Here is a 26,608-nt window from a genome sequence, read left to right as displayed (position 1 = left end):
TCAATTCTAAACTGAAGTGCTGGTAGAGGGAAGCTTAAACTACTATTGATTGACTGTTGGCCACTTTATGCAATCTTAGAAAAAGAGGAAAACTCTTCTCATTGATTACCATTTATCTTAGTTACTGAATATATTCAAAGATGTGAGACAGATGGGGCATATAATTGAGCGTTTATTTCAAATTTTTATTTACTAGTGTTAAATTTTGGCAGAATTATACTAGTTTTTTTTCTTTAATGCTTGAATTGTGAGCATTACAAATGTAAACTGATGAAGCACATGTTGCGTTTTCTAGAAAAAAAACCCTTTTCTTCCTTTTGGGAACTTCAAGAAAATTACACAGAGCAAACCAATGTGCATTGTACACATCTTGTAATTATATCTTGTCAAAAGCTCAACTTTTTTCTCTTTTATTCTTTAGAAATATGGTAATTGTCTCTTTTCCCTTGCAGTTAATTATAAATTTCAGGAAGAATTAAGTCGGTTAAATCTCTTCTTTTTTTTCTTGGTCTCCATGGTAGCAGCAAGAATAGAAGTGAATTACTTTGATCTCCATTTCTGAGTGGCATTTTGTTTCTTCGAAGCATTGACCTTGTTTAGTGTAACTGAAATTTTCAATAGATATCATTAGCTTATAATTTGCTGATCTCAGGGAGATGTCTTTACAAGACCAATTTAACTATGGAAGAAGGTGATGTTATTTCATAACTATCAACAGCTGCTTAAAATAAGGAAGAAAATGTTCAATTATCTGCTGACGTAGTTGCAGTTAGCATTTAATATTACTCAGCATTGGGAAGCTACACGTCTAAATGCAAAGTAGAAAGTGATGAACAGGACAGGGAATACAGGGGAGCCTGCTCTTGCATTGAGTGCTGCTCCATGCCCAGGAGGTGTCCAGTTTCACATAATCTGAGGTGCATTACTGGAAACAGTTGATAAGATGACACCTCCTCGCCGCAAGTGATGCTGTGTTCTGTTGTGGATTTCAACCACCCAAGACTGGTTACATTGTTCACCATCTCATAAAGACCTTTTGGGTATGTCTTGCATGGTCAGTACAGCAACTGAGAAGAAGGGTCTCTGGGCTGCTAACAAAGCATGAGAATAGGTTTGAAGAAATTATGTGTGTATTAATTTGTTTGCCTCTGTCATGCGTCTCCTCTCGTCATCTGGCATAAAGCCTTTGAGAACCATGGGCAAGAAGAAGGAATTAGGTATTTATGGGTGAATCATTATGTTAATAATTCCAGCAAGTGTGTGGTCATAACTTGCCAGGTCTGAGACTCTTTGTCAGTAGGCTAATTTTGAATTACCCTCTTTCTTCACCAATAATATTAATATCTGGGAAGAAGTTTTGTCACAATATGTGAATAAGGACACCATGCGCTGGCCTAAACCATACCACTTTACCTGTATTCAGTTTTTCCATGTTTCGGGAAGCCCTGCATCTCCTTACAGGAAATGTGACCCACCACCTTCAATGAATGGTTTTGACTTTTGGTGAGCAACTGTGGCCCCTTTTGAATGAGATTTACTTCTTCAAATCAGGGATTGGCATTCTAACTTCCACCTTAAAGCGTGCTATAATCCAGCCAGCCCTAAGTAAACCTTCTGTAGAAATAAAAACATGTGCAACTACTGTTTGGTGTCAGATCTTCTCTTTGTTTCTCAGTTACTTTGCAAAGTCAAAGACACATCTTTCCACAGTTACTATTCTAGAGACTTTCCGGTTTCCTTTCAGGACAGGATTCAGCAGACCCTCTCAGAAAATGACAGAGGCCCAGCCCACTTTGAGTTTAGAGGCTCCAGCCCAACCCCAGCCCCAAGCCCCTGATGTATCTAAATTCTTATCCACTGAGTCACATTAAAACCAAAAGAATATCTGAAAATGAACTCTTGAGACATTTATTTATTAACAATTGTCATTATACCAAGAGCATGTAACTTTAATTGTGAGTTTCCACTCCAAGCAAAACTCTTCATTTTTGGAATGCTTTTCTGGCTCTGTTGTGTGCAAACTCATTTATAATTGAAGAAAAATCTACTTTACATGCAAGATCATTGTTAACATTAAGCATCGCAAGCCCATTCAAACATTCATGTCCCATTGTAGAATGATGATAGTTCTTTACTTGTTTTAACACGTTGAATGCGCATACACCTGAAGCTTCTGATACAGGGAGACTGACAAAAATATGTTATGCAATTGCGATATTAGGAAATGTAGTTGACAGGCCAAGGATGAATATTTCTTGATGCAGAGATCACTAGTGTAGATGTAGCCCTAATGTAGCATTGCATGCTTCAATTACAAGGTTAGGTTTGCAAATCATTTTTAGCAGCTTCATCCACATTGCCGACATTAAAATGCATTTACATTTGACTTAAATTCACTGAGCCTGTGCTGTGAGATTAAGAGATTCATGTTCACTTAAAGCCTTGCTCACAGGCTTTGTCTACATTTGCATTCCTCTTTCAAAAGAGGCATGCAAATGAGGGGAATTGAAAATGCAAATGATGTGCAGATTTACATATGTGATGTCTAATTTGCATATTCAAATTTCAAAAGAGCTTCTTTTGAAACAAGAAAACCAGTGTATACGCTGCTCTTTCGAAAGTAAACTCCATCTTCGAAAGAACCCTTCTTTCCATAAAAAAAGGGAAGAAGGAATCTTTTGAAGATGGGGTTTACTTTCAAAAGAGCAGTGTCTACACTGGTTTTCTTCTTTTGAAAGAAGCTCTTTTGAAATTATATATGCAAATGAGGTGCCAGATATGCAAATCTGCACCTCATTTGTATGTTCAATTTCTCTCATTTTCATACCTCTTTTGAAAGAGGAATGCAAGTGTAGACATAGCCACAGTGTCCAAGTGCTGTGCAACTGGTTTAAAGCCATCAATTTGTGCTGACCATCTCGTTGTCGACATGCTGTGAAGGGAAACAGGAAGATACTGCTTCAGAGTTTCCCACTTTCAAGGGCTTCTACTGAAGAGCTTGTACAATTTGTAGATTGTTCCAAAATATGTGATTGATTCCTTGCATGATTCAGCACAGTCAACACTGAAAAAGATTTAGTGTGTGGTTGCCACAACTGGAGAAAATACAGTTGGATTTTGTTCAATATGGACTGCTTGTACTTCGCTGTATTTCCCAGCCATATTGGATCCATTGTCATAGGCTTGGCCAATGCAGACTTGAAAATTGAATTTAAAGCCTTACCGAAATTTCTAATACACAAACAGCAATTTCTAGCCTTTTTTTATGTGAAATTATTGAACTGCATTTCCTGCAGTTTTAACGTATCAAACAACTAAAATCATCTGTTCTTTATGAGAACAGTTTGGAGTTGCATCAGTAATAATTAAAAGTACTTTGTGTGTCATATCTCTTCAAGACTTGTTTGCACAAATGTTCCACACAGCTCAATAAGCAAGTTTTGTATTATGTTAGACGGATTATGGACTTCCATGCATTTTTGCTCTCTTGCAATTCACGAACCATCTTAACATAGCCTGATGTGGGTCATACTTGCTATGAAACTCAAGTATGCCAAGAAAGTTTCCATTTTAGGGTTACCAATACGTTGACTGGAACCAGCCAAAACCAATCCCTATTCAGAAAGAAAAAGAATGACGTTCAATATGCGCTCAAGGAGTTTTTTTTCCCAGTTGTCAGTTGCTATGTTTATTTCACTCAGGAGTAAGTTTTCAATTTAACTGTCAGCTCACGCTGCTCTACTAGCTAACTTCCATGTAACATAGTTATCTTTATGCAATAATGTAGTTTCATGTGCAGGTATTTAGACTTTCAACTTCCTCCAACCTCTTCTGATGCTCCAACCAGATAGATCAGACAATACTGATGTGTTTGAAGTATTACTGTTAAAAATGAGATAGGGTACACTGTACAGAGCCTGCTTTTCCATGCTCCTGGAACGGCAGTCTCTTTTGTGGACCCCTCCATTTGGAAGAGATTTTGTCAGCAGATGAGAAGGAAAATCATGTTTTTCAGCATCTTTTGGTATATTATTTGGAATCTGAAAAAAAAAAAACCTTTGAGAAACGACTGCATTTGAATAACATTGTTCTTATCAAGAAGTTCCATATCTGTTTTTACACTGTGGCCACTGTTTTCACACTGTGGCTGCATCTAAACTATGAGTTAAAATTGAATTTAAACAACTTATCTCAACCTTAAGATGTCACTGTCTTCACTGTCACTGTCATTAGGTTGATCTAATCTGCCCTAATGTTAATAATAAAATATCAGTATTAAGGGATGGGTATAGCGCCAATCTTCATTTTAGAATCTTAAATGCAGGCTAGTGTGGGAGCGCAATATCTGTAATTAGAATTCATCAGCTTCCAGAGGTGTCCCGTATTAGCCCACAAAACTACACAGTGACCGTTTTTGTATGTCCACTTCCATACCAGTGTGGACGAAGAGGTTCACAGTTTGATTTCATGTCTGCATTGACCAGTGCTGCACCTGTAGAGGATGCGTGCAACATAACATATGTCTATTACATTTCACCCCAGCGGTATCAATTGCATTGATACCTATCTGCATACTCTTAATACTGTTATATTTTTGCTGAGATTTTATCCAAATAATTTTCATACAGTACATATGTAATGTGTGTTCAAGGTTGTTTTTTTACAAAGAATCTTTCTGGCTATATACTTTTAAATTTCATCATACTTTTGTGATTTCATAATGAGCTGCAACGGGGACTCCTCAGGAATAAAGTTCCCACACCGTGTTGCAGCTAGGCAGTTTAAGAGTCATTCTTGCATAATAACAATAGAAACCTCTTTCCATTTGCACTTTGTCCTGCACCCCTCACACCCCTTGCTTCCATCCTCGAGAGGCTTTGCATTATGGGATTCAGACATTGAACACCCACAGGCAACCGGTACTAAGGCACTGTGGGATAGGTGCGCAGAATGCATTGCTCATGAGGTCCAAATTGGATAAGGAAATGAGGACGCAGAAACTCGATATGGAGACATGTTGGGTCAATTTTCTAGAACATTTGAAGATACTTGAATTGAAATTATAAAAACAAATTTAAACAATCGCTGCTCATAAATATCAATTTTAACTTGTAGTCTAGACACAGCCTGTGTCCAGTGCTCGTCACAAATTCTTGTTCTTGCTGCGCAGCATCTCCAGGTTCCTCATTTTTCACTTTCACAGTCTGTAAATCAAGTGTACATTATACATCTATCACTACTGTTGGCGTTTCCATCTCTTGATTAATGACCTCCTCATTCTGAGGCACTGGCTTCAAAATGTCATTTGTGGGTACAAAGTTTTCATTGTCAGAACTGAAAGTGTCACTGTCAGTATGGTCATCATCTAATGGCTGATGTGTCTTTTCTGCAGGAAACATTATTGACTTTAAACTCTTAACTGCTGCTTCACTCTGTTGCTTTTGCCATCTCTTATTGCATCACTTTCAAATCTTGCTTCATTTTTATAAAGGGTTCTTTTAAAACACAGTGACACACAAGAAATTAATTTGCTAAAGGCTATTGTATATACTTTGCAATGAATCTATACTATTATAAAAGGAGAAGCATGCGTTTGTCTTCCATCCATCCATCCATCCATCCCACCTCAGCCAGGTCTCCGGGACTGGAGCAGCCAGCAGAGCTCCGCATTCCAGCCACCTCCCAACCCCAGGGTTGCTGCAGTTCCCTTGGCCCTGACTGGGTCCCCAGTGCTAGAGGTGCTGGTGGAGCTCTGTACGCTCACTGGCTCCTGGCCCTGGGGCTGACGAGATTGCTCTGGCCCCAGGTGAATCCTCAGGGCTGGAGCTGCTGGGGTTCTCTTGGCCCGGTCCCCATGGCTGGAGCTGCTGGCGGGATTCCACTCCCTGGCTGGCTTCCTCCGTGCCTGGGCTGGCTCCCAGTTTTGGTGTTCCTCTGGCCCTGGCCAGATCCCTGGCCCCAGAACTACTGGCAGAGCTCTGTGCCCCTGCCAACATCCATACCCAAGGCTGCCAGGGTTCCCCAGGCTGGAGCTGGCAGCAGAGCTCCATGCTTTTTCTGGCTCCTGGCTTCAGGACTGCTGGAGTTCTCCTGGCCCTGGCTGGATCCCCAGGCTGGTGTTGCCCGTCTTACCCCATGTTAGTGTTGTGTGTACTGGGGCTCTGCACCCTGGCCAGTTTCCATCCCTGGGGCTGCCAGGCTTGGCAGCAGTACACACAACACTAACACATAGATGATACTTCAGCAATGGGCTGAGACCAATGTATTGAAGAGAAGTTTGTTAATTCCATCTTGATGGTATTTAACTTCAATATGTATCTTTATCAAAGAGCTCACTACTATGGTGTGGTCTTCTCTAGTGGATGTTCTGCCCAGAAATTATCAAGGTAATTTATGGTACAGGGCTTCGAATGGACTCCTTATTGATTTGAGACTTGCAAATCAGTACCTTCAGGAAACACATTCTACTGCATCCAGCTCCCTAGAACTTTAGTGTTGATCACAGCCTGGTGTTAATCATGCATGAATTCAATGCTTTCTAACGAGATTATTCCAGTGCAGTTTTCCTGAGTTTGAAAATATCAGCTCCAAACAAACTGCAACTGATGCAAAAATCAGCAGTGAGAGCAAATAACTCCTTATGTGCTCTATTGGCTCCTTGTATGATACTAAGGTAAGCTTAAAATGTCATTCCATATTTGTAAGGCTCTAAACAGATGGGAGCCTGGTCACCTAAAGGATCATCCATCTTCTGGGACAATAGCAACGCCTTAAAAACAGTGTAATGAATGAAGGATGTGTACAGGAGACAGGCCTTCCTTACGTGGAGGCTGAACAAAGATTGTGAACTTCATTCTTGCACAAATTAATAAGAAACTCAAACCTTACCACTTTCTAGTCCAAATAGAAAGTTCACTTATTTAAACTTGCTTTCCTGCATAACAACACAACAGGGTATGAGTTTAATCTATATTAAAATTAATAATGAATATATAAATTAAACAACACACATTTTTCCTCCTTTGGTGAATATGGAACAGGCAGAATTAAACATCTTTGGGTTTTTCATTACCTTATTTATGTTTACCTTTGGAAAGTGGTTAGTGTTCAAATGATGCTGCAGTCCCTATGTTAGCTTCCATGGAAGTGCAGTACTATTAGCTGTGGTTAAGACTGCAGAACAAGTTCCATTATTTCTGAGTGCTTGTTCATGTAAACCACTTTCTGGAACATTTGTCTTTGGGGGATGAGATCTTCCTTAGTAGGTTTCTGCCCAACAGGTATTTTTAAGTCTTTAGCTTCTAAAAACAAGGTTTTGTAATAGACACTGTTTTGCAACTTAACTGCATGTATCTGTTTTATTTGAGTATATAAAATAAAATACATGTACATTACTGTAAAACATTCTGGTGATATTTTTCTTTGTAATGAAGGTGCAAGAATAACAAAAGTTTGAAAGTTACATTTGGCATGATGTCTCACTGTAGAGAGTTATGGTCTTGAGCCCTGATCCTGCAGAGGCAGATCCTCCTAAGATGATGAATAGTAACAGAGAGGGAGCCGTGCTAGTCTATACACTATCAAAACAAAAAGCAGTCAAGTAGCACTTTAAAGACTAGCAAAATAGTTTATTAGGTGAGCTTTCGTGGGACAGACCCACTTCTTCTGGTCTGGCTATGGTCTGAAGAAGTGGGTCTGTCCCACGAAAGCTCACCTAATAAACTATTTTGCTAGTCTTTAAAGTGCTACTTGACTGCTTTTTGCTAAGATGATGAGTTACTGTATGGATGTCTCCCTTTGCAATTTTAGAAACTTCAGCTAGAAAAAATGGGTTTGTTTTTTGAAATATATGTATATCAGAAAGTTGTGTGTTGAGCAAGTCATCATCATTGTTCTTGCATTTGCCTCTGTAGGAACCAAAGAATCAAGACCTTCAACTTTTAAAAAGGATTCCCCTTGCCAAAAAAAAAAAACAAAAACAAGAAACAACAAAAACCTTTGACAATATTTCTAATCAATCAGATACAGAAAAGTCTATTTGCGGCTTTATGCTTTTTTACTAGGTTACATAATGTGCTATTACATTCATACTTCTACTTTCGGTAGTTAAAAACACAGCCATAAGCTATTACTGCTGTCATACTGGTGACTTTTCAGCTTCCACAAAAGCATATTTTTCAGAGCTTTTTTAAAATGACAAATAGCCTTTCTGGCAATCTGTAACTCTTTTTTTATATGCCTTCAAGGTATATGTGAAAATATAGAAACCAATATTCAACAGGTTTGAGATTTGAGGAATACTTATAAGAAACGGGGATTTGTACTTCTTTGCTTGACATGTAGTTATTATTCTAACACTTTTATTATTTGTAGGTACAGAACAGAATACAGTTCCTAATATACCACAATTAGTTAATGTGCTCACATCAGGCTCAAAGCTGAAAACCACATGAAGTCTAACTCACTTAATGCCAACCGAGATTCTGTTCTCCTGCATTCTCAGTGTGAAAAAATTATGTTTAACTGCTTGCAGTATGCCTGGCTTTTAGCTGTAAATGAAAGGAAATTTTATTATGCATTGTATCTGTATCTCTGTGTTTCCGTAACTCACATAATTACATGGGCCCTCTGATTTAAACAGATAAGTAATAGCTGGATTCCTGTATGAAAAGGAAAGACTAGAGGTGAGAGATCCCAAAATTTTTCTGAAATTTTCTTCCAGGGCTCTGACCCAAGCTACTGTGTGATTAGTTTTAATTCGCTTGCTAGGGTGTGGAACCGTAGGTAAAGTGTAACTGAATCACAACAAATGCAAGAAAAATTACAGGGATTGCTGTCCAAAGTCCTGGTGATAGATTGGATTGCTGCGTGGGAAACCATTTTAAAGTCACTCCTAATTCTTTTGTCCCTGCTGTGGGACTTTAGGGAGTTGTGGGAATGGCACATCATAGGGACTCTGTGATAGAGTTCCTTTGTTCTTTTTTCATAGCATTGCCCTCCAGACAGTTTGTTTTCTGCAGACCCACACAACAAGCCCTTAGAGAAAGTGGTATAGAGACACTTCCACTGGAAAGTTAGGTGGTGATGTTGGTTCATGCTGGAATTACCACTGGTAAAAAGAATATGGATTTACATGGGGAGACGTGCAGCCTATTGTGAAGAAAGGAGTTAAAAGTTGAACACTAACTACCGCCTAATGCATGTGTCCTTGTTCTTTGAAGGGTTTCAGTACTGAGGGGTGCTAGGTGGCCATTGTGTGGGGTTCAGAGTGGATGAAGCATCTATCTCCCCTCAAAACTGTGAAATACATAGAAAACTAATGGGTAGAATGTCAGTGTTTTTTAAATAATGGCAACTACATGTCTGTTTTCCCATGTATGGCCCTGACATATCACTCTGAGGGGTTTTCTGTGATTTAGCAAATGCTGGAATATGCAGATTGATGCTCCATTGTTAATGGAGCTCCTTGTGCATAAGGGTTGCAGCAGGTATTGTATTGTGTATAATGCCATTTTCACTTATTTGCAGCAGAGCCATGGCAGATGCCCTTCCCACAAATGCTCAGTTGAAGCACCTGCCTGGATACCCATTCAACACTCTACCGTAAGTTTGATACTTATGATACAAAGATTTGAGAGACTGAAGGGTAAGTCTCTGTGCTTGGAGCAGTGCCAATGTGCAACGAGATTCTGAGAACTGTAGAAAAAAAGAAATACATTTGTAAGATCAGAATGAACAGCTTTGGAAATTAGACTGCTGAAACACTGGTCTGCTAGGGATTATTTATACAGGTTGAACCGGTCGAGTCAGGCACTCTCTGGACCTGACCTGTGCCAAACAAGAGAATTTGCCAAGCTATGGGAGGTCCAACACTTCCACTGCTTTCTGGGCTCTTAGAAGACATTTGGGGTAAATCTTAGCTAAATAACAGAACACTGAGAGCCAGGACTGGTGGCTGTAAACAAACTTTACAGGATCATGGGAAACTTGGCCACACCCATGATAAGTGGTCATCTGGCTAACTGAAATCATGCTGGATTATGGATGTTGCTGGATGTCAGAGTGCCGGATTAGAGAGTTCAACCTGTGTTTCTTTTGATGTACAGAACTGGCTGGACTTTAATTTACTATATGCTAGTGTTTGGCTGCAACTTGCATTCCTTTTTCAAATGCTCTGGGGGTGATACCTAGGCACTGTGTCAGGACGCGTTATTCATTTTAGTGCTGCCACAGGTGTTTGCACTGTGTGGTCATTCTTGGTGTGCTGACAGGCACTGCATTACTCTGCCTGGTCTACAGGCAAAGCTAAAGGATAATTAATTAGCATGCTTCACTCATGGTCTAGCAGAAAATGATACATTAGCCAGCAGGCCTTCCACAGGCTTGGTGCTTATGCTGGTCATGGGAAAAGAGTTTTTTACTTTCTGCAGCCCAGGAGAAGAGATATAGGAGTCATTGTAACACTGTAGCCCCTCTCTGGAGAAAAGTATTCTCCCAGAGCTGACAATGTATCGAAGGTACTTATGCGGCCACCAATCACCAGAATATCTAAGCTCCTCTTTAATGCATTTATTTTCTCACCACCTGTGTAAAATAGGGAAGTGCTATTATGCCCATTTTAGAGACAGAAAGCTGAAGCATGAAGAAGCTAAGTGGCAGAGCTGGTACAGTTACTTCTTCATCCATATATCTGATTTGTCAGGTATGTCTTATGAATGTTAGGCTCTCCTGCTGTTTAAGTTTTTCATTTATCTGTATTAATTAAACTAAATTAAATATTGGGAATCAAATGTAAACAGTTTAGAAATATAAAAACAGGGCAAGCTTAACATATTAATTGGCCGGTGTTTTCTGTCCACAACTTTGAGGGGTGCTCATTACCACATAGCACTTGCTAAAGAACAGTGTTTTTGAAACGTCATCATTTAGAACTAAACACGCTTTAGCGAAAATAATACAAAAGTGCAAGTGGTTCAACAAACTCCGTTAACTACTGTGTAGACCTGGAAGGGACAGATCAGCAAAGGAGAATAAGCCTTAGCATTGCTGAACATGATGTATTGCAAGCTATTCCTCAAGTAGACGTTGTGTTGTTGGGTCTCAGCTGAGCAAACCATAGGGAAGAAGAATTAAAAACAATGAAGGAATAGAGAAGTGGGGGTGAAGAGGATGTGTCTTCCTTATTTGTGTTAGCTACATTAGTCAGAATGGCATGTATTCTGTTTTGTCTTTGTCTTTCCCGGCAGTTTTTATGAAAAACATAGTGTCATCTGTGAGATGTTTCCCAATATATTGTATCTTACAGTTGATCTGGCAGCATTATTGGTATGTAATTGATTGCCTTCCTTGCTTCACACAATTACACGTCCTTTTTGAATTTGCTTATTCTTGGATTTTAGACTTTTCATTGTGTTTGGCAACTCATCATCTGCAGAGACAAGGGTGGAAGTGAACACTGATTTTCTGTGACTTCACAATGTCCTTAATAGACTCTTTTTAAAGCCGATAATCTTAATTATGGGAATTACCAAAAGGTGGCTATGGCTGAACTCTCGCTTTATCATTTCTTTCAAAGGGCTTGCAGTGTTTGACTGTAAAATACACTAAAAGGAGTTCCCTGTAGAGCAGTAAAGTCAACCTTATCGTCACTGGACTCATTTTCTAGCTATATTCGAATATAAAGATCACAAAGTATCATGTACTGTTGGGCACCTTGTGCAGTAAAAATTATTTGGGGCTCTCTCCCTCTCTCTCCTTCCCTCCCTGAAATGTCAACAGCTCCTCTTGAGTTTGCCTTCCCCATTGTGAAGCTGTAGGAGAGCCCCTATGCTTTTTCCTCTCAGGCAGTCCACAGTGTCCCTTGACCTTTTGTGCTCATAACAAAAATCCCCTTTCTGTGACTCCTGCCATTCTGAAGTAGCAAGATGTGTGGGGGCGTGGCCATGTGGGCACCAAAAGCAGTGGCACTGGTGCATGCCCTTGCATTCTGTGAGGCATTTTACTCAGTCTGTGCTATGACACTGGATGGGGGAGAAGAAGGGTTGATTTATTGTTCAGGATTTTGAAAGAAGGGGAATCTAATGGATCAGAAGACTTTGCATAGGAGGAACAGCAGCTGCCACAGGCACTACTAAAACCTACGGGATTGTGGTAGAGCTGTAGACCTGCATCAGAGGTACTCTCACCTTTTTTGAATTCAGTGGAAGCTAGGGATTTTCAGCATCTGCGAAAACCTGCCCTCAACCGCTTTACCCCTGTTTCCCCATGTGTGTAACATGAGGGCTGTGGCCACACTACCCCTCCCTTTCAAATAGGAAGAAGGGGCTTTTGAAGTCGGGGAGTCCTTTTGAAAGGTCCCCGGCTACATGGGCGTCGCGTGTTCCGAAAGTGGCCCTTTCGAATCGCATGCGGCTGCTATTATGCTAATGAGGCACTGCATATTCATGTCAATGCCTCATTAGCATCTTCCAAACTGCCCCGTTAACATGCCCCTTTTGAAAGGGAGGGGTTGTGTGGCCGCAGCCAGGGAGAATCATGCTCACTCACCTTTGTGAAACACTCTGAGGCTATATCTACACAGCAAAGTTATTTCAAAATAACCATCATTTTGAAATAACTTTGTCAGCATCTATACTACACACATGCTATTTTGAAATAAATTCAAAGTTGCCAGCACATTATTTCAAATTTGGGAAACCTCACTGCAGGAAGAATAATGCTTCTTTCAAAATAGGTATTTTAATATAGGTGCTGCTAAGACACAGAATATCGCTATTCAGAAATAAGCCATAAGGGCATCCACTGCTACTATTTCAAAATAGGCTCCATGTGTCCGGACATGTTACTTTGTAATAGCTGGGTGCTAGTTTGAAATGCATTCTTGTGTGTAGCTGTGTTATTTTGAAATAACCTAGAATGAATTATTTCAAAATGAACTATTTCAAAATAACACTGCTGTGTGGACATAGTCTGAGAGCTCTACAAGGACTCTGAATATTATTCTATTTAATTGGGATAGGTAAAACCCTTAGAACACTGGGGCTTCACATGTCTCTCTCTTCAGTTCATCTGTAGGAGTGCATCTACACTAGCTGGCTACTTCGAAGTAGCTGGCACAATGTCGAAATAGTATGCATCGCGTCTACACGTGCCGTGAGCTATTTCGATGTTGAAATCGACATTAGGCGGCGAGATGTCGAAATCGCTATTCCTATCTGAAGATGGGAATAGCACCCTACTTTGACATTCAACGTTGAAGTAGGGCGTGTGTAGACGATCCGCATCCTGCTACATCAAAATAACGGGGTCCTCCATGGTGGCCATCAGCTGAGGGGTTGAGAGACGCTCCGTCCAGCCCCTGCAGGGCTCTATGGTCGCCGCATGCATCAGCCCTTAGCCCAGGGCTTCTGGCTGCTGCTGCTGCTGCTGCAGCTGGAGGTCCACGCTGCATGCATGGGGTCTGCAACCGGTTGTTGGCTCTGTGGATCTCGTGCTGTGCAGGCTGAGTGTGTCTGGGAGGGGTCATTTAAGGGAGCGGCTTGGGGCTTTGCTGGCCCCTTATTTTGACGGGGAGCGCTTGTGTGTGTGGATGCTCTGCACTTCCTTCTGGGGGAGGTCCTTTCAACATTCTCCATTGCTACTTCGACGTTGAACGTCGATGGCACCAGCCCTGGAGGATGTGTAGACGATACTCTTCAAAGTAGCCTATTTCGATATCCTTACGTCAAAATAGGCTACTTCGACGTACTGTGCTAGTGTAGAGGGATAATTTGTAACAAAGTGGCAAATCCAGACAAACACCCATTTTCCTGGATATTCCTGTGCATTGGATAAAGAGTCTCTGTGTTGGCAAAGACAAACATTTCTGGCTGGGAACTAATCCAGATATTTGTTTTCAGATTTACTTTACTGGAAGTGGTTTGAATGAAGTGTACACTAGTTTATCATCTACACTACAGAGCTTTATAGACTGGGGTTTTGTTGACTGGGGTTTTGTTGACAACACTTGCAGAGCATCTACCTACATAATGCGTTTTGTCAACAGAAACTGTTGACAAAAAAGCTGTGGAGGTGCTTTGGGGGGCCCTTTTGTCAACAGAGTGTGTCAAAAGATCGATCTCCTTTTATGTGTAGATGCGATCTGTTGATGAGCTTTGTTGGAACATCTCTTCCTACAGTAACTTCTGTAGACAGATGCTTCTAGTGTCGACGCATGGTGTAGATGTGGCCTTAGAGATAACGTCTCACATATTTTTATGTTCTGTGAACAGTTATTTTCAAAATAGCATGTGTTTTGATGGAGCTGAAATGTACATATTCTGGGTTGATCTGAAGCTGTAAGTCCTAGAACAGTTTTTTCTGAAATTAATCTTTCTGTTTTAACATTAAAAAATAAATGGCCCTGTTTAGAGGTAGCTGTCCTCTCCTGAGGTTTCTTTTTTTGATCAATAAGTGTATCTCTTTCTCTCTTGTGCAGACACACACTATAAAATAAATAGTTCAGCACACCATGAAGTGGGTTCTGCAGGGTCTCTCTCTCTCTCTTTCTGAATTTAAAGCCTTTTTCTGTGAATAAAACCCCATTGATGAATAGATTCCACAGGCAATCCAGGTGGCAGGGAATGTTCCTTGTGGCTAATATTTGATTCTTCCCTCCCTGCCTTCTATGTTTCTTCTCTGGGATAATGTTAATGGTGATTTAAAAAAAAATTGAGTTCAGATTCATTTTTGTAGGTTGCTTTAATTTAATGTTGTTTATTTTTTGCTGTGTAACTAAATTCCTGCAGCTCCTCATGAGCTCCAAAGCTGTCTTTGCCCTTACTAAATTAATTATATGCATATTTTATTGCTCCGGCAGGAAAGACCATCATTCTAATGTAATCAGTGATTACTCTCTCCCTTCTCCTTCCAAATCCTAGGGTGTCCCATGGGAAAAAATCATAGTATGGAATGTTTTCCACAGCTTTCTAGAAAATGGCTTATCATTTTTTTTAAATTAATGACAGACATATTTAAGATTAAGATCCTTCTCTCATTACAACTGATATTGCCAAATGGGAGCAAGAATAGAACACTAAGATTACAAAGCAATCTTGGAGACCTTTAAGCAAAGACCATAATTCAGGTGTTAGTAAAATATATGTTACATTATCTACAGTTTGGTCTATATCAGTGGTGGGCAATATGTGGCCCATAGGGCCTGTGTGTGTGGCTCATGAAAAATGTTGGTAGCTGTGCAGGCAGTGTTGTCAGAGTCCACCAGTTTCCACCTAAGTACTTTTTTTTTTTTTTTTTTTGCTGTGAGACTGTACGCTCCTTCTGTGTCCAATCAAAATGCTGCTGTGGTCAGTTGGCACACCTGGAAAATTCTGGGTATGTAAGCACAGTTAGCAAAACTATACTATCCCAGGAGACTATCCTTGCTTATGACAATGTTGCAACCCACTGAGAGGAAGGAGGGCCACTTGCTCAGTAGCGTCTATATATTTATTTAACATTAGTATTTTCCCAGAAAATATTTCACTTGAGATATTCAAACGGGGGGAAAAAAAGTTTAAGTGCTCATGAGAGAGGGATCGAGAAGAATTTCTGTCTTTAGAACTACATTTACATTATCAAAAGCATCACTATTACTACAGCAGTACCAGTCTCACTGTTGTACTTAAGGTTGTCTCAGCACTTTCATTAAGAACAAGAATTCATAACTTAGCTGTTGAAATTCGCTCTAGGCTGAAACTTGATATTCAAGTCTTTATCCAAAGGTAGTTTTTTAAACGCAGCTTATAACAATAAATATTGTTACAACTGCATAGGATTGTTATGACTATTTGAGACTTGTTGGATTCCTGCCTTTTTAAAGTATAACCATTTATCCTCTATCCACAGTTGTGTGATTCTTTTCAATACTAAAAAATAACCATATAAAATTGAAATTTTATAATTCTTATTTATTATTTCTGGATAAAACTTTGTTGAACTGGACTTCAGGTTGAGAACTTACCAGTAATTTCACAGAATCACCGAATCATAGGGCTGGGAGGGACCTCAGAAGGTCACCTAGTCCAGCCCCCTGCTTCAAGCAGGATCAACCCCCCACTAAGTCATCACAGCCAGGACCTTGTCCAGCTGGGACTTAAAACCTCAAGGGATGGAGAATCCACCACCTTTCTAGGCAACGCATTCCAAGGCTTCACCACCCTTCTGGTGAAGTAGTTTTTCCTAATATCTAACCGACACCTCTCCCTCTTCAACTTCAGACCATTACTCCTTGTTCTGCCATCTGACACTATTGAGAACAGTTTCTCACCTTCCTCTTTAGAGCTCCCCTTCAGGAAGCTGAAGGCTGCTATTAGATTACCTCTAAGTCTTCTCTTCTGTAAACTAAACAATCCCAAATCCTTCAGCCTATCCTCATAGATCTTATGCTCCAGCCCCTTAATAATTTTTTTGCCCTCCGCTGAACCTGCTCCAGCAAATCTACATCCTTTTTATGATGGGGGGCCCAAAACTGTACACAATATTCAAGATGTGGCTTCACTAGTGCCGAATAGAGGGGAATAACTACTTCTCTAGATCTGCTTGAAATGCTCCTCCTAATGCACCCTAGTATGCCGTTAGCCTCCTTGGCTACAAGGGCACACTGTTTACACATATCCAGCCTTTCATCCACCATAACCCCTAGGTCCCTTTCCCTCATACTGCTGCTGAGCCAGTCGGTCCCTAGCCTGTAACAATGTTTGGGATTCTTCCGCCCCAGGTGCAGGACTCTACACTTCTCCTTGTTGAACCACATAAGCTTTCTTTTGGCCCTGTCCTCCAATTTATCCAGGTCACTCTGGAGTCCCTCTCTACCCTCCAACGTATCTACTTCTCCCCCTAGTTTAAGGGTTAAGCATCACAGTGGTGTAGAATTATCCCCCAAACAAGCATTATAAACCTAGGATATTCCAAATTAAGGTTAAATGTAGAGATTCTAACATTTCCAACATATGGAAATGTACGGTTAATCCAAACAAGCTAACTAACCCTGCTTTCTGTAATGACACCAGGCAATAACATACAGTTATTATTTGTGCATATTAGTGTTTATAATCCTGGTTCAGATTACACTGATTTTAAAGAGGTTATTTTCCCATTATTTTCTTCAGGCCAATTACTTAGTCGTCAGAGTCAGTAGAGCTAATGGTGTCATTTGGGAGCAGGGATACCATGTATTCTTCATATGTAATAAAGTAGTTGAATCCCAGCTGTAATACTATTGGAAAAATTAACCATGGAACTTCAGTCATACATGGAGGCTGCAACTGAGATCAGAGATTCATTGTGCTAAGCCCTGTGCAAACATAACAAAAAATTTCTGTGCTCACCTCTGAATAGACAAGACAAAAAGTAGCCTTGTCCCCCTTTCACAGCTGAGGAAGAGTTAATTGGCCTGGGTTAAAAGGGAAACACATAGTCAATTTGAGAAGAGAACTTAGCTCTAGTGAGTTCTACACCACTGTCTTAGTCTGAAGAGCATGCTTCCTTTCTAATGTTCATTATTAATATCAACTAATAATATAAAGAATCACAGATAAAGTATTCTTATACAAGTGATTATCTGCCAGTGACAAAATCTCAGGGCCAGATCCTAATCTGGGATAAGTACGTACAGCTGACACTGATTTCCACAGGGCTTGCAAAGACATATACTTGTATAGAGACTTGCCCATAACTGTGTTATGTCCTACCAGCCAACTTTTCCTTAATGCCCAGGAAGAAGTTATGTGGTCATAATAGTCCATATTTTATATATTGTTGTAATTCATATATTTAGATTTCAAGCCCTGTTATGCATTCAGGACATACCATACAATTCCTTTATATTTACAGTGCCATAGCCATTATTAATAGCTAGCTAAAAGGCAGTGAATAACTTATTGGTACATGCATTCTGTTTGCAAGGTGCTGACTGTCTTCCGTGACATATTTGAATACCCACCTTCACCTTGCAGGACTGGGTTTGCGATGTGCATTCAAGTATAAGTGGGTGGTGAATGGAAATTTCTTAGTAAGTGAATATAACAAATGTTTTCAAAGCCTAATGTAAATTATTTTCCCCTGTAGAGTACTTATAACTGTTTTATTTGGTTTTGGGTAATTGGGAACAATGAAAGTGCAAATTAGGACTTTTTTTTTCTTCCTCTAGCAAGGTAAATTACATAGACTTAATTTTAAAAGGATTTATGTGTTATAGCGTATCTTCAGTAAACTCAAGGAAGGGCGAAGGGCCAAATTCTGCTGTCTGTTACCAGGATGTTAATCTGGATGTACACTGGTATCAAAGGACAGTATCAGATCCACCACTTCCATACAAATAGTTACTTGCAGAGTTTTAATAAGAAGCAATTAACTAAAATCTCCCATGTCTTTATATTCTCATTAGCAGCTTGTTGACTAAATTCTGCAAACTCTTGGGGTTAAATCCAATCTCCATTCAAGTCAATGGAAATTTTTCTTTTTATCTTCAATGATGCTGGGTTTTCACTCTTTTTCTTTCGGAGGTAGTGATGCGGAATTATACTGTAGCTATTCCTTTCATCTGTTTAGTTTCTGGATAATATAAATTTATAAAAATTGCTGATTAAAAACACAGAGGCTGTATTTACACTACAAAAATAACTTGAAAGTTGAGCATCTACACACATCCTACTTCGAAGTTAAACTTCAAAATAGGGCACGACTCCATTCCTGGGAATGGAGTAAGGACTTAGAAGTTGGGCTCTGTACTTCAAAGTTAACTTTGAAATAAGGGAAAAATTGTGTGCAGACTCTCTGCTAGCTACTTTGAAGTAGTGCCTAACTTCATAGTTAACTTTGAAGTTAGTTCCTAGTGTAGCTGCACTCAGAATGAGTCTGCCTGATCCCAGGCTATTTTACATAGTTTTAATTGGAATTACAGTTTATAAAGATGATGGACTTTTTAATTGAAAAAAGCTTAAAAATTTAAAATAGTCTTTAATTAATTTACTTGATCAGTTTTATTGTTTTGAATTTCTTAACAGACTTTCCTGCACATCTGTTTCCCTATGAAAACAGGAATGTGGGACCTGTATAACAAGCACAAATGATGTTCACAATCTTAGGAGAAGGGAAAAGAATAATTGAGAGGGGTAGGGATGGCAGGAGAGGACAGGGAAGCAAGTTCAGAAAACACTTTGCTCCTGGTCTTCAATGAGTTTGTCTCACAAAGGACCACACATGTTCTATAGCCTTTTACATGTTGAGCTAGCTTGAGCTTCAGTGTGTGAATGTGGTCCTAGATTTCAAACTTACTATTTAAAAATAGTGGGAAAGTGATAAAAGAATAAAGTATGTAGAAAAATGTCTTGGTAACACTTCCTTTTATCAGTTCTCTGCAGTAGTAATGTAAGCTTATACTTCATGTGTATGCTTATCAGTTTTCCACTGTAGTGTATGAGCTTATACTTCCAAAGTATAAGATAATCATATATAAATTCTTCTTCCTAGGATAAGAACATGAATCGTGCTGTTAGAGAGTCCTAAAAAATGAGATTTGAGTGGTTTTTAATCATTACACAGTACATAGTCTGAACCTCTCTAATCCAGAACTTTTTTGTCTGGCAACATCCATAATCCAGTATGATTTTAGTTAGCCAGATGACCACTTATCATGAGTGTGGTCAAGTTTCCTATGGTCCTGTAAAGTTTGTTTACAGCCACCAGTCTTGGCTCTCAGTGTTCTATGCAGTGGAAGTAGACAGTATTGACCTCCTGTGATTCAGCAAATTCTCTTGCCCAGCACTGGTCAGGTCCCAAGGTGCTGGCAAGAACTGTGCAACCTGTGTGTGTGTGTGTGTGTGTGTGTGTGTTTACTTTTTTCTTGTATCTTTTTTGAAATTCAAATTGCAGTTGTCTTTCTGGAACACCGTCTCTATTAAAACTTAGGACATGTTAAACTGAAAAATGTCTGAATAGATCTTTTTATTTTGATGTAGTGGTTCTCCCTTGCTCTTTCAGTGTTATTCTGTTATTTGTGCATTTGACAAACATATAAGCTGACCCTAGAAGGTGCTTAGGTCCAGGTCTTTAAAGGTATTTAACCCAGGCTGACACCTGCATATATTCAGAGTCCTCTCTGTTTATTTTGCTGACTTGAAAAAGCTTTTAGTGTGTTATTTTTGTTTGTTCTTGATAACTCTGTGAAACCAACACAGGTTTGGGAGACAGTGATCTGGATTGCATTCTGGTTCATGTGTCCTTGACAGAATTTCTGAATTAAGAAATGTTTATAACTTTTTATTGTTTATGTAGTCATAGCCTTACAGAATCCACCTTGATTTGACACATCAGGTTGGGACTTGGCTCTTGGTCTTATTTACCACTCTGCCACTGGTTTGCTGAGTGCCCTTGGGCAAGTCATCATAATTCCAGGGTCTCCATTTCTTCCTCTGGAAGCTGATAATAGGATAGTGACACATGGTACCTTAGTAAAGCCGGCTTGGGAGTTCCTTGTTGTTTGTGGTGAGATATGGTTCTGAGTGTACATTTGGTTTGCCAAAACATTGTATTAATATTTAAAATAGTTATATGAAAGGAATGTTTTCAGTAATAAACTTCTACCTATTTTCACAATGTTTAAAACACCATTGTTTTAAAATAACTGTGGAGCCAAGGGACTCTCTAAGCTCCTGGGCAAGGTGGGAAGGGGCCAGCTCTGTGCCCCCAGAAGGATTAGGGCTGAGGTTGGTCTCCCTCAGGCAGTTCTCAGTGCGGCCTGGGGAGCAGTGCCTGGGGCTCTGGCTGCTGACACTGAAGCAGTAGCAGCAGCTGTGTCTGGGAGCCCCAGGCCATTTTGAATTGCTGGGCTCTGGAGCAACTGCTCCCTTTGTGGCACCATGTTGGCAAGCCTGAAAACAATGTAGCTTTAAAGCCCTGTGAATGTAGTATTTAATTTCACTGATAATCAGCAGTTCTTTCACCTGTTTATTTTCTACTTTCTTCTTTTGGTTCCTGTACTTGGGTTTTCCATATTTCATTGTATTTTCTGTTTGTTCTTCAACTGGGGGAGAAAATAGTTGCACCTGTGGAAGGTCAAACGCATCCTCTTGCTTTCTGAACAGAAGCTAAGAAGCTGTCACAGCATCTCAGAAGGTCACCTACTAACAACCACCTACAGCTGTTTGGCAAGTGGACAGAGATACCACGGAATGCTGTCTCTAATTGCAAGTCTCTGAGATGGGAATGTGTCTGAGTGTTCTTAAGTCTATTCTGCATTTAGCAAGTGTGAAACAGCAGCAATATTGATGAGAATGTGCAATTTACCTTATGAATAGGGGGATGGGAAAGTCACTAATGCAGTAGATTCATTTAAAATTGAGTTGAGAAACATCTTAGGAGTTAGACCAATGAACCTCACCCTGAGCCCAATGAAAATGATTCAGAATGTAATCCTAGCTAGATCATCTTAATATTTAGCTATGTGTCTACCTGACAACATCAAACCAGCGTACCTTCACTGAGGTAAAATTGTGTCTTACTAAATAGGAAAAGTTTTCTTTACATAATTTAATAAAACATCAGATAAAGGTGTGAGTGGAGAACTTAGTGGATTTGGATTTTTTAAAAATGGGGTAGGCCTAAATCCTTACTGAATTGTGTCAAGGTGAGCACTTGCTTCTCAGCATAAAGAATAATTAAAAGTAGCTAAAAGTGGAGGTATGTCTGATGCTTCTGCAGACGTTTGGTTTTGATGTAGTGTGTGTGTGTGCATGTTTGTAAATTTGACTATGGCTTAAGTAGTTAGCCAATATTCAGGAGCCTGCATGGTTGCTCCTGTGAAGATGAGAAATTGTTGTTGAGTCAGTAAATCCCAGGTGTTATCTTATAGATTTAAAAATATGTACAACTCTGTTTAACTGCACACGGTAAAATAAATCAATCAGCAGGCAGCTTCCTTGTTTGGAAATCCACAACTGAGTCATTCTCTTGAGTCCTGTGCCTGATAATTCTGTGCTACGTCCCTCTGCTTTCTCAAAGGATCACATTCTCACTTCTTTTCCTGGCTTAGTGCATCCAATGTACACAACCTATAGCCACATGCTACTCCCTGTGTTAAGATTACCAACTTTCTAATTGACAACTGGACCCCCTGCTTCGTCTTGTCCCTTGAGCCTCTGTCCACTGTTCTGCCTCTTCCCACTGACCCTGCCATCTGCTCTGCCTCTTTGCACAAGAGCCTGCCCCTGCTCTGTCTCTGACTCCACTTGCTTCTCTCCTTCTGTCCTCCATTGTTTTCTGCTCTTCCCTCTCCCTTTTCTTAGTCTCTGGATTCTTTCCATCTCCCTCCCTGACCTGATCTGGGCTCCCTCTTCACTGGAGATGCAGCCTGAAGCAGAGCCTGCCTGCCCGTGAGATGCACATGAGAGGTGCCGTAACTGAGCATGGGCTCTTGCAAGTTGATGAGCCCATGCCTACCCCACCCACAATGACCAGACTTCAGGTATCCTTACAGGTCCCCTTTTTCACCAGACTTTACAGTCGAAAACTGGGCACCAGACTACTTTACCTTTTGGAACCTCTCAGTCCACATAGGTTAGCTCAGGCCTGTGGTGTGGCCTAATGCTTTGAGAGAAAGCTCCACAGCTTTCAGGAGTTTTAACTGTATAATGGGGCTTGACTACTTTTTCTGGTGAGCCTGAAAGAGTGTGTGGCATACCTACTGGCTTTAGTGAAGTCTGTGATTGTCTGTAAATTCTAGACATTTCTGGTGGCAACCAATAACATTTTTCAGCATAACAGGATCTTGGTTAGGGTTGAAGTATTTGGTTCTTTTCAGGGTTTCAGGCATCTCCTTGAGTAATGTGTTTTTTGCATTTCATAGAGCACTTACAGCCTGATCATGCTAGTTGTTTAGTGCCTCAGTTTCTAGTGCACCTGAACAGATGTAAATGGAAATAATAGCAAGAAACTCAAAGTTTTGTTATTATAAGTAGTCTTTTTGTATATTAAGTCATTGCTAAAAATGAAAAAAAGCTAGTTAAGGTTTCTGGTAAGATTAGGTTGTTTTGCTTAGTAAAAAAAACATTACAAGAGTGAAATGATCTAGATGGATTTAACCGCTTGGGCAGCATGATAGCAAATAGAATTTAACTCAGATAGATGTAAGGTCATGCCCTTTGGCAAAAATAGTGTAAATGTCTCACATACCACGATCATCTTTCAACTTGACGGATTTGCTCAGGGAAATGATTTACAAGTGATTGTGGGCAACTCTTTATAAATTTGACTTCTATGCCTAGTACAATAATTGCACAAATATTGAAAAAGAAATTACGAGAAATCCAGAGGGTAATAGATAAGCAACAAGCAGCATGTTTTTCATAAAGAACAAATCATGCAAGACAAACTTGATTGCTCTTCTTGACAGAATTACAAAATTACTGACTGCATCTTATATTTTTAGGGGCAGACTTTCAAAGGGTAAAAGGGCTACCAACTTCCACCTAGTTTTAGGAAACCATTTGATAAGGTATCACATGAAGTGTTAATAACAATGATAATTCAAATTGGCTTACAGCTGAGTCCTGTTACATGGATTTATAACTGGTTGATATTATGGATATTATGGTTAATGAGCATGCATCCAATGGTAGGGAGATGTTTTGTGGTGTTTCCAGGGCTACCAGGTGTCCGGCCTTATTTAATATCTTTATTAATGACCTAGAATTGGGGTCTACAGTGCAGAGATTCTTTAAGTTATCACCTTTTGTGTGTTCTTTCATCTGCCGAATGGCACACCTGCCATGGCAGATGCTCTGGCTTCATTCTTAATGCATGTCCCAGATATTTCATCTTCTTTTCTGGATAGCTTTGGAGGTGAGGGATTGAAAAACTGACAAATGTCAGCCTTTGTTATAAATTCGTTCCATAATTTAAGTAATAGGCATTTGGAATTGGTTACATAACGTAGGAGGGCCTACACACTGACTGAGGGTGGGCAAAGAGGGCAGCTAGCACAGGATCCAGTGATTTGAAAGGACCCAGGGCTCCTGGACACCACAGCTACTTCAAAAACAATGGTAGTGGACAGAGCCCTAGTTCCTTGAAATTGCTGCCAGGACCATGAGCAGTGCTGAAGGGCTGGATGGGAGAGGCTATCTCCCAGTCTTGCCCCGTCCATCCAAAGCCTCACCTCATCTGGGCACCCACACCTGGCTCTCTCACCTTGCTCAGAGTCTGGCAAATCTGTTGGCCACTCTGCCACATGGAACAATACAGAAATTGACACTGGACACAGGCAGTATGACCAATGTTGTCCATTTGAACTTGCAAACAACACAGGGACCGAATAGATCGAAGAAGTGGCAAGTCCAGCAGACTAAGATTCAGAGCAAAAAAAAAATGTCTTTACAGGAACCTTCACTGTGAATTTTGGGTAGGTTTTTATAGCAGTAGTGATGGGAAGTGAGCTCATGAACCAAAAGAAAAAAAAATCTTAGCTGCATTTTATTGCCAAGCCCAATAAACCAGATAATGGAATTTCCAATATTATCAACAGTGTGCCATGTGCTTCTCATAATGAACCCCTAGATGCCATGTGACAATAAGGCAATTAAATCACCATGTAAATGTGATGACTTGACAAGTACAATACTTCTGAATGGATAAATGATAAATAAAAGAGTGCAGTTATAGCCCATAAAATCTGTATTTACATGGCAGGTGCATTGTGGAAATCATTGAGAAATGTTTTAATTGTCTTGTTGCAGGCATTTGCCTGGAACAAAAAAGGTACAGATCAGAAGTGAAGAAATAATTATTTTCTCTAGTGACAGAATTTGTCATGCTGGACCAAGTTGCTGGTATATCTTGGCCAGAATGGCTATACACTAAATACAAATTGAAACCAATTGTACTTTTGTCAAGTAATGTTTTCAGGTTTAGCCTTATGAACATTGGCCAATTTGGGGAAAAGAGGAAGAAAAAGCTGCATTGAGCCAACTGAGCAATGACTTATCTTGAAGGCAGACTTGCTTCTTGATTCCCGTGGGCAGTCAATTTATCCCAGGAGGCATAACTTTTAACACTGGCTCAATGTTTTGCCCTTGGATAAGTGCAATGGCCCAGACCAGAAGATTCACTTTGGCTTAGGGTGGAGCCTGGATCCTGAAAACTGGTGAATGGGATAAGTCTCTGACCTCAAGCCTGAGTAGGAATGTCTAAGATGCAGTGTTTAACCTTGCATCCTGAGCCCCATGAACCTGAGTGAATTCACTTTGACTCTGAGATTTGGTGCTGTGGATTTTTTATTGTAGTGTAGACATACCCACAGTCTCTTGGCTTCCAGCCCCATGCTGTCAGTACTTAGACCAATGTATATTTTGGTGGACAAAGTAGGATCCCTATCAGCATACATTCTGTCGATATCTCTGAGTCATTTAAAACTAGTTATCCAGAATTGTTGTATTATGTTCAGTAGACCTGAGCACATGTGCAGGGCAGTCTAACTGGAGCTGCAGTATAAATAGTGATTTCCCATAGTTTATAACTTAGGCAAATGTGGTCTGATTTTTTGGGGACAACATAAGGCACCTCTCCAGCATCAGCACTAGCCACACTTATGATGTTCCTCTTCCATGCTTGTGAAGGTAATCTTCCAAAAAAGAGGTAATAATTGCAGTCAAAGTAATTGTTGTCTTCACAACTTCAGAGAGCCTGACACAATGACTGGTAGGTGTAAACTTCATTCTCATAATCTGATTACCCAAATCTATAACCAAATTATAGCTCTTTAAAGTCCACCATGAGATTTTAATTGCTGATTATTTTAGTGGCTCCGAAGTGGAGGGAGGATAGAGAGAGAATGCTATCTTCATCCTCCCCTCCTTCCCCCACCCAAGTGGGATTAACATCCAAGAGCAGCCAGAGCATCCCCAGGCACCCGTCTCTCCCAGACATTTACCTCTCTTCTCTGCTGGCCAAAAATACCTACCTGAGCTGCCATGGAGGGGTGAGTGAGCATTGGTGTGATGCAACTTCCATTTTCTTCAAGGAAGCAAAAGGAATCTAGGGGAGGAAAGGGGAGAAGGGCATTTTTCTACTGCACCGCAGCGGACTGCCTGCTTTAGGCAGGAGGCTGAATTAGATGACCTCCTAAGGTCCTTTCTAGCCTGCAGATTCTATGATTCTATGGCACAGAATTTCCTTAGGAGTAATAAATATTTAATTCTTGTGACTTTTCTTTACAGAGGTTAATCCCAGAAACACTTTAATTGCTTGTGGTACACCTTTGGTATACTCACTAGTGTGTCTACATCTTTCTGGCATTATGATTGCTCAGATTTAACAACCAACCAGTGTCAAATAGAGAGAAACTGTTGTGGCTTGGGTCTGACATGGATGTATGCAATCCAAACTGCATTATATATATTTAAATTGATGCTTTAGAGGTCTTGTTGCAAGTCCAGATAGGAAAAATCTCATTGCAGAAGTACCTAAAAATTGCTTTATGGAAATAGACAATCGCTTATGTCTTCTCACAGAAAACTAAATCCCAACAGGTTCTGAGTTTTGTCTTTATGGTGCGACTGTACTAGTGTGTGCTATA

General features: G+C 40.1%; 1 protein-coding gene across 5 annotated transcripts in view; it reads left to right on the top strand.

Annotated features, from left to right (window-relative positions):
- Nucleotides 1-26,608, top strand: part of DLG2 (discs large MAGUK scaffold protein 2) — a 1,656,639-nt gene that overhangs the window by 302,327 nt on the left and 1,327,704 nt on the right. For 4 of the 5 annotated variants that reach the window (XM_074983573.1, XM_074983537.1, XM_074983544.1 and 1 more), the window contains one exon: nucleotides 9,529-9,603. The exons of the other annotated variant lie outside the window; for it this stretch is intronic. In XM_074983573.1, the coding sequence (XP_074839674.1) occupies nucleotides 9,529-9,603 (75 nt within the window). The remainder of the gene's footprint in view (nucleotides 1-9,528; nucleotides 9,604-26,608) is intronic. 5 annotated transcript variants of the gene reach the window in all.

This window comes from Carettochelys insculpta, chromosome 1 (genome assembly GCF_033958435.1).
Source record: "Carettochelys insculpta isolate YL-2023 chromosome 1, ASM3395843v1, whole genome shotgun sequence".
Classification (NCBI taxonomy): domain Eukaryota; kingdom Metazoa; phylum Chordata; order Testudines; family Carettochelyidae; genus Carettochelys; species Carettochelys insculpta.
This window is presented reverse-complemented; position numbering and strand designations above follow the sequence as displayed.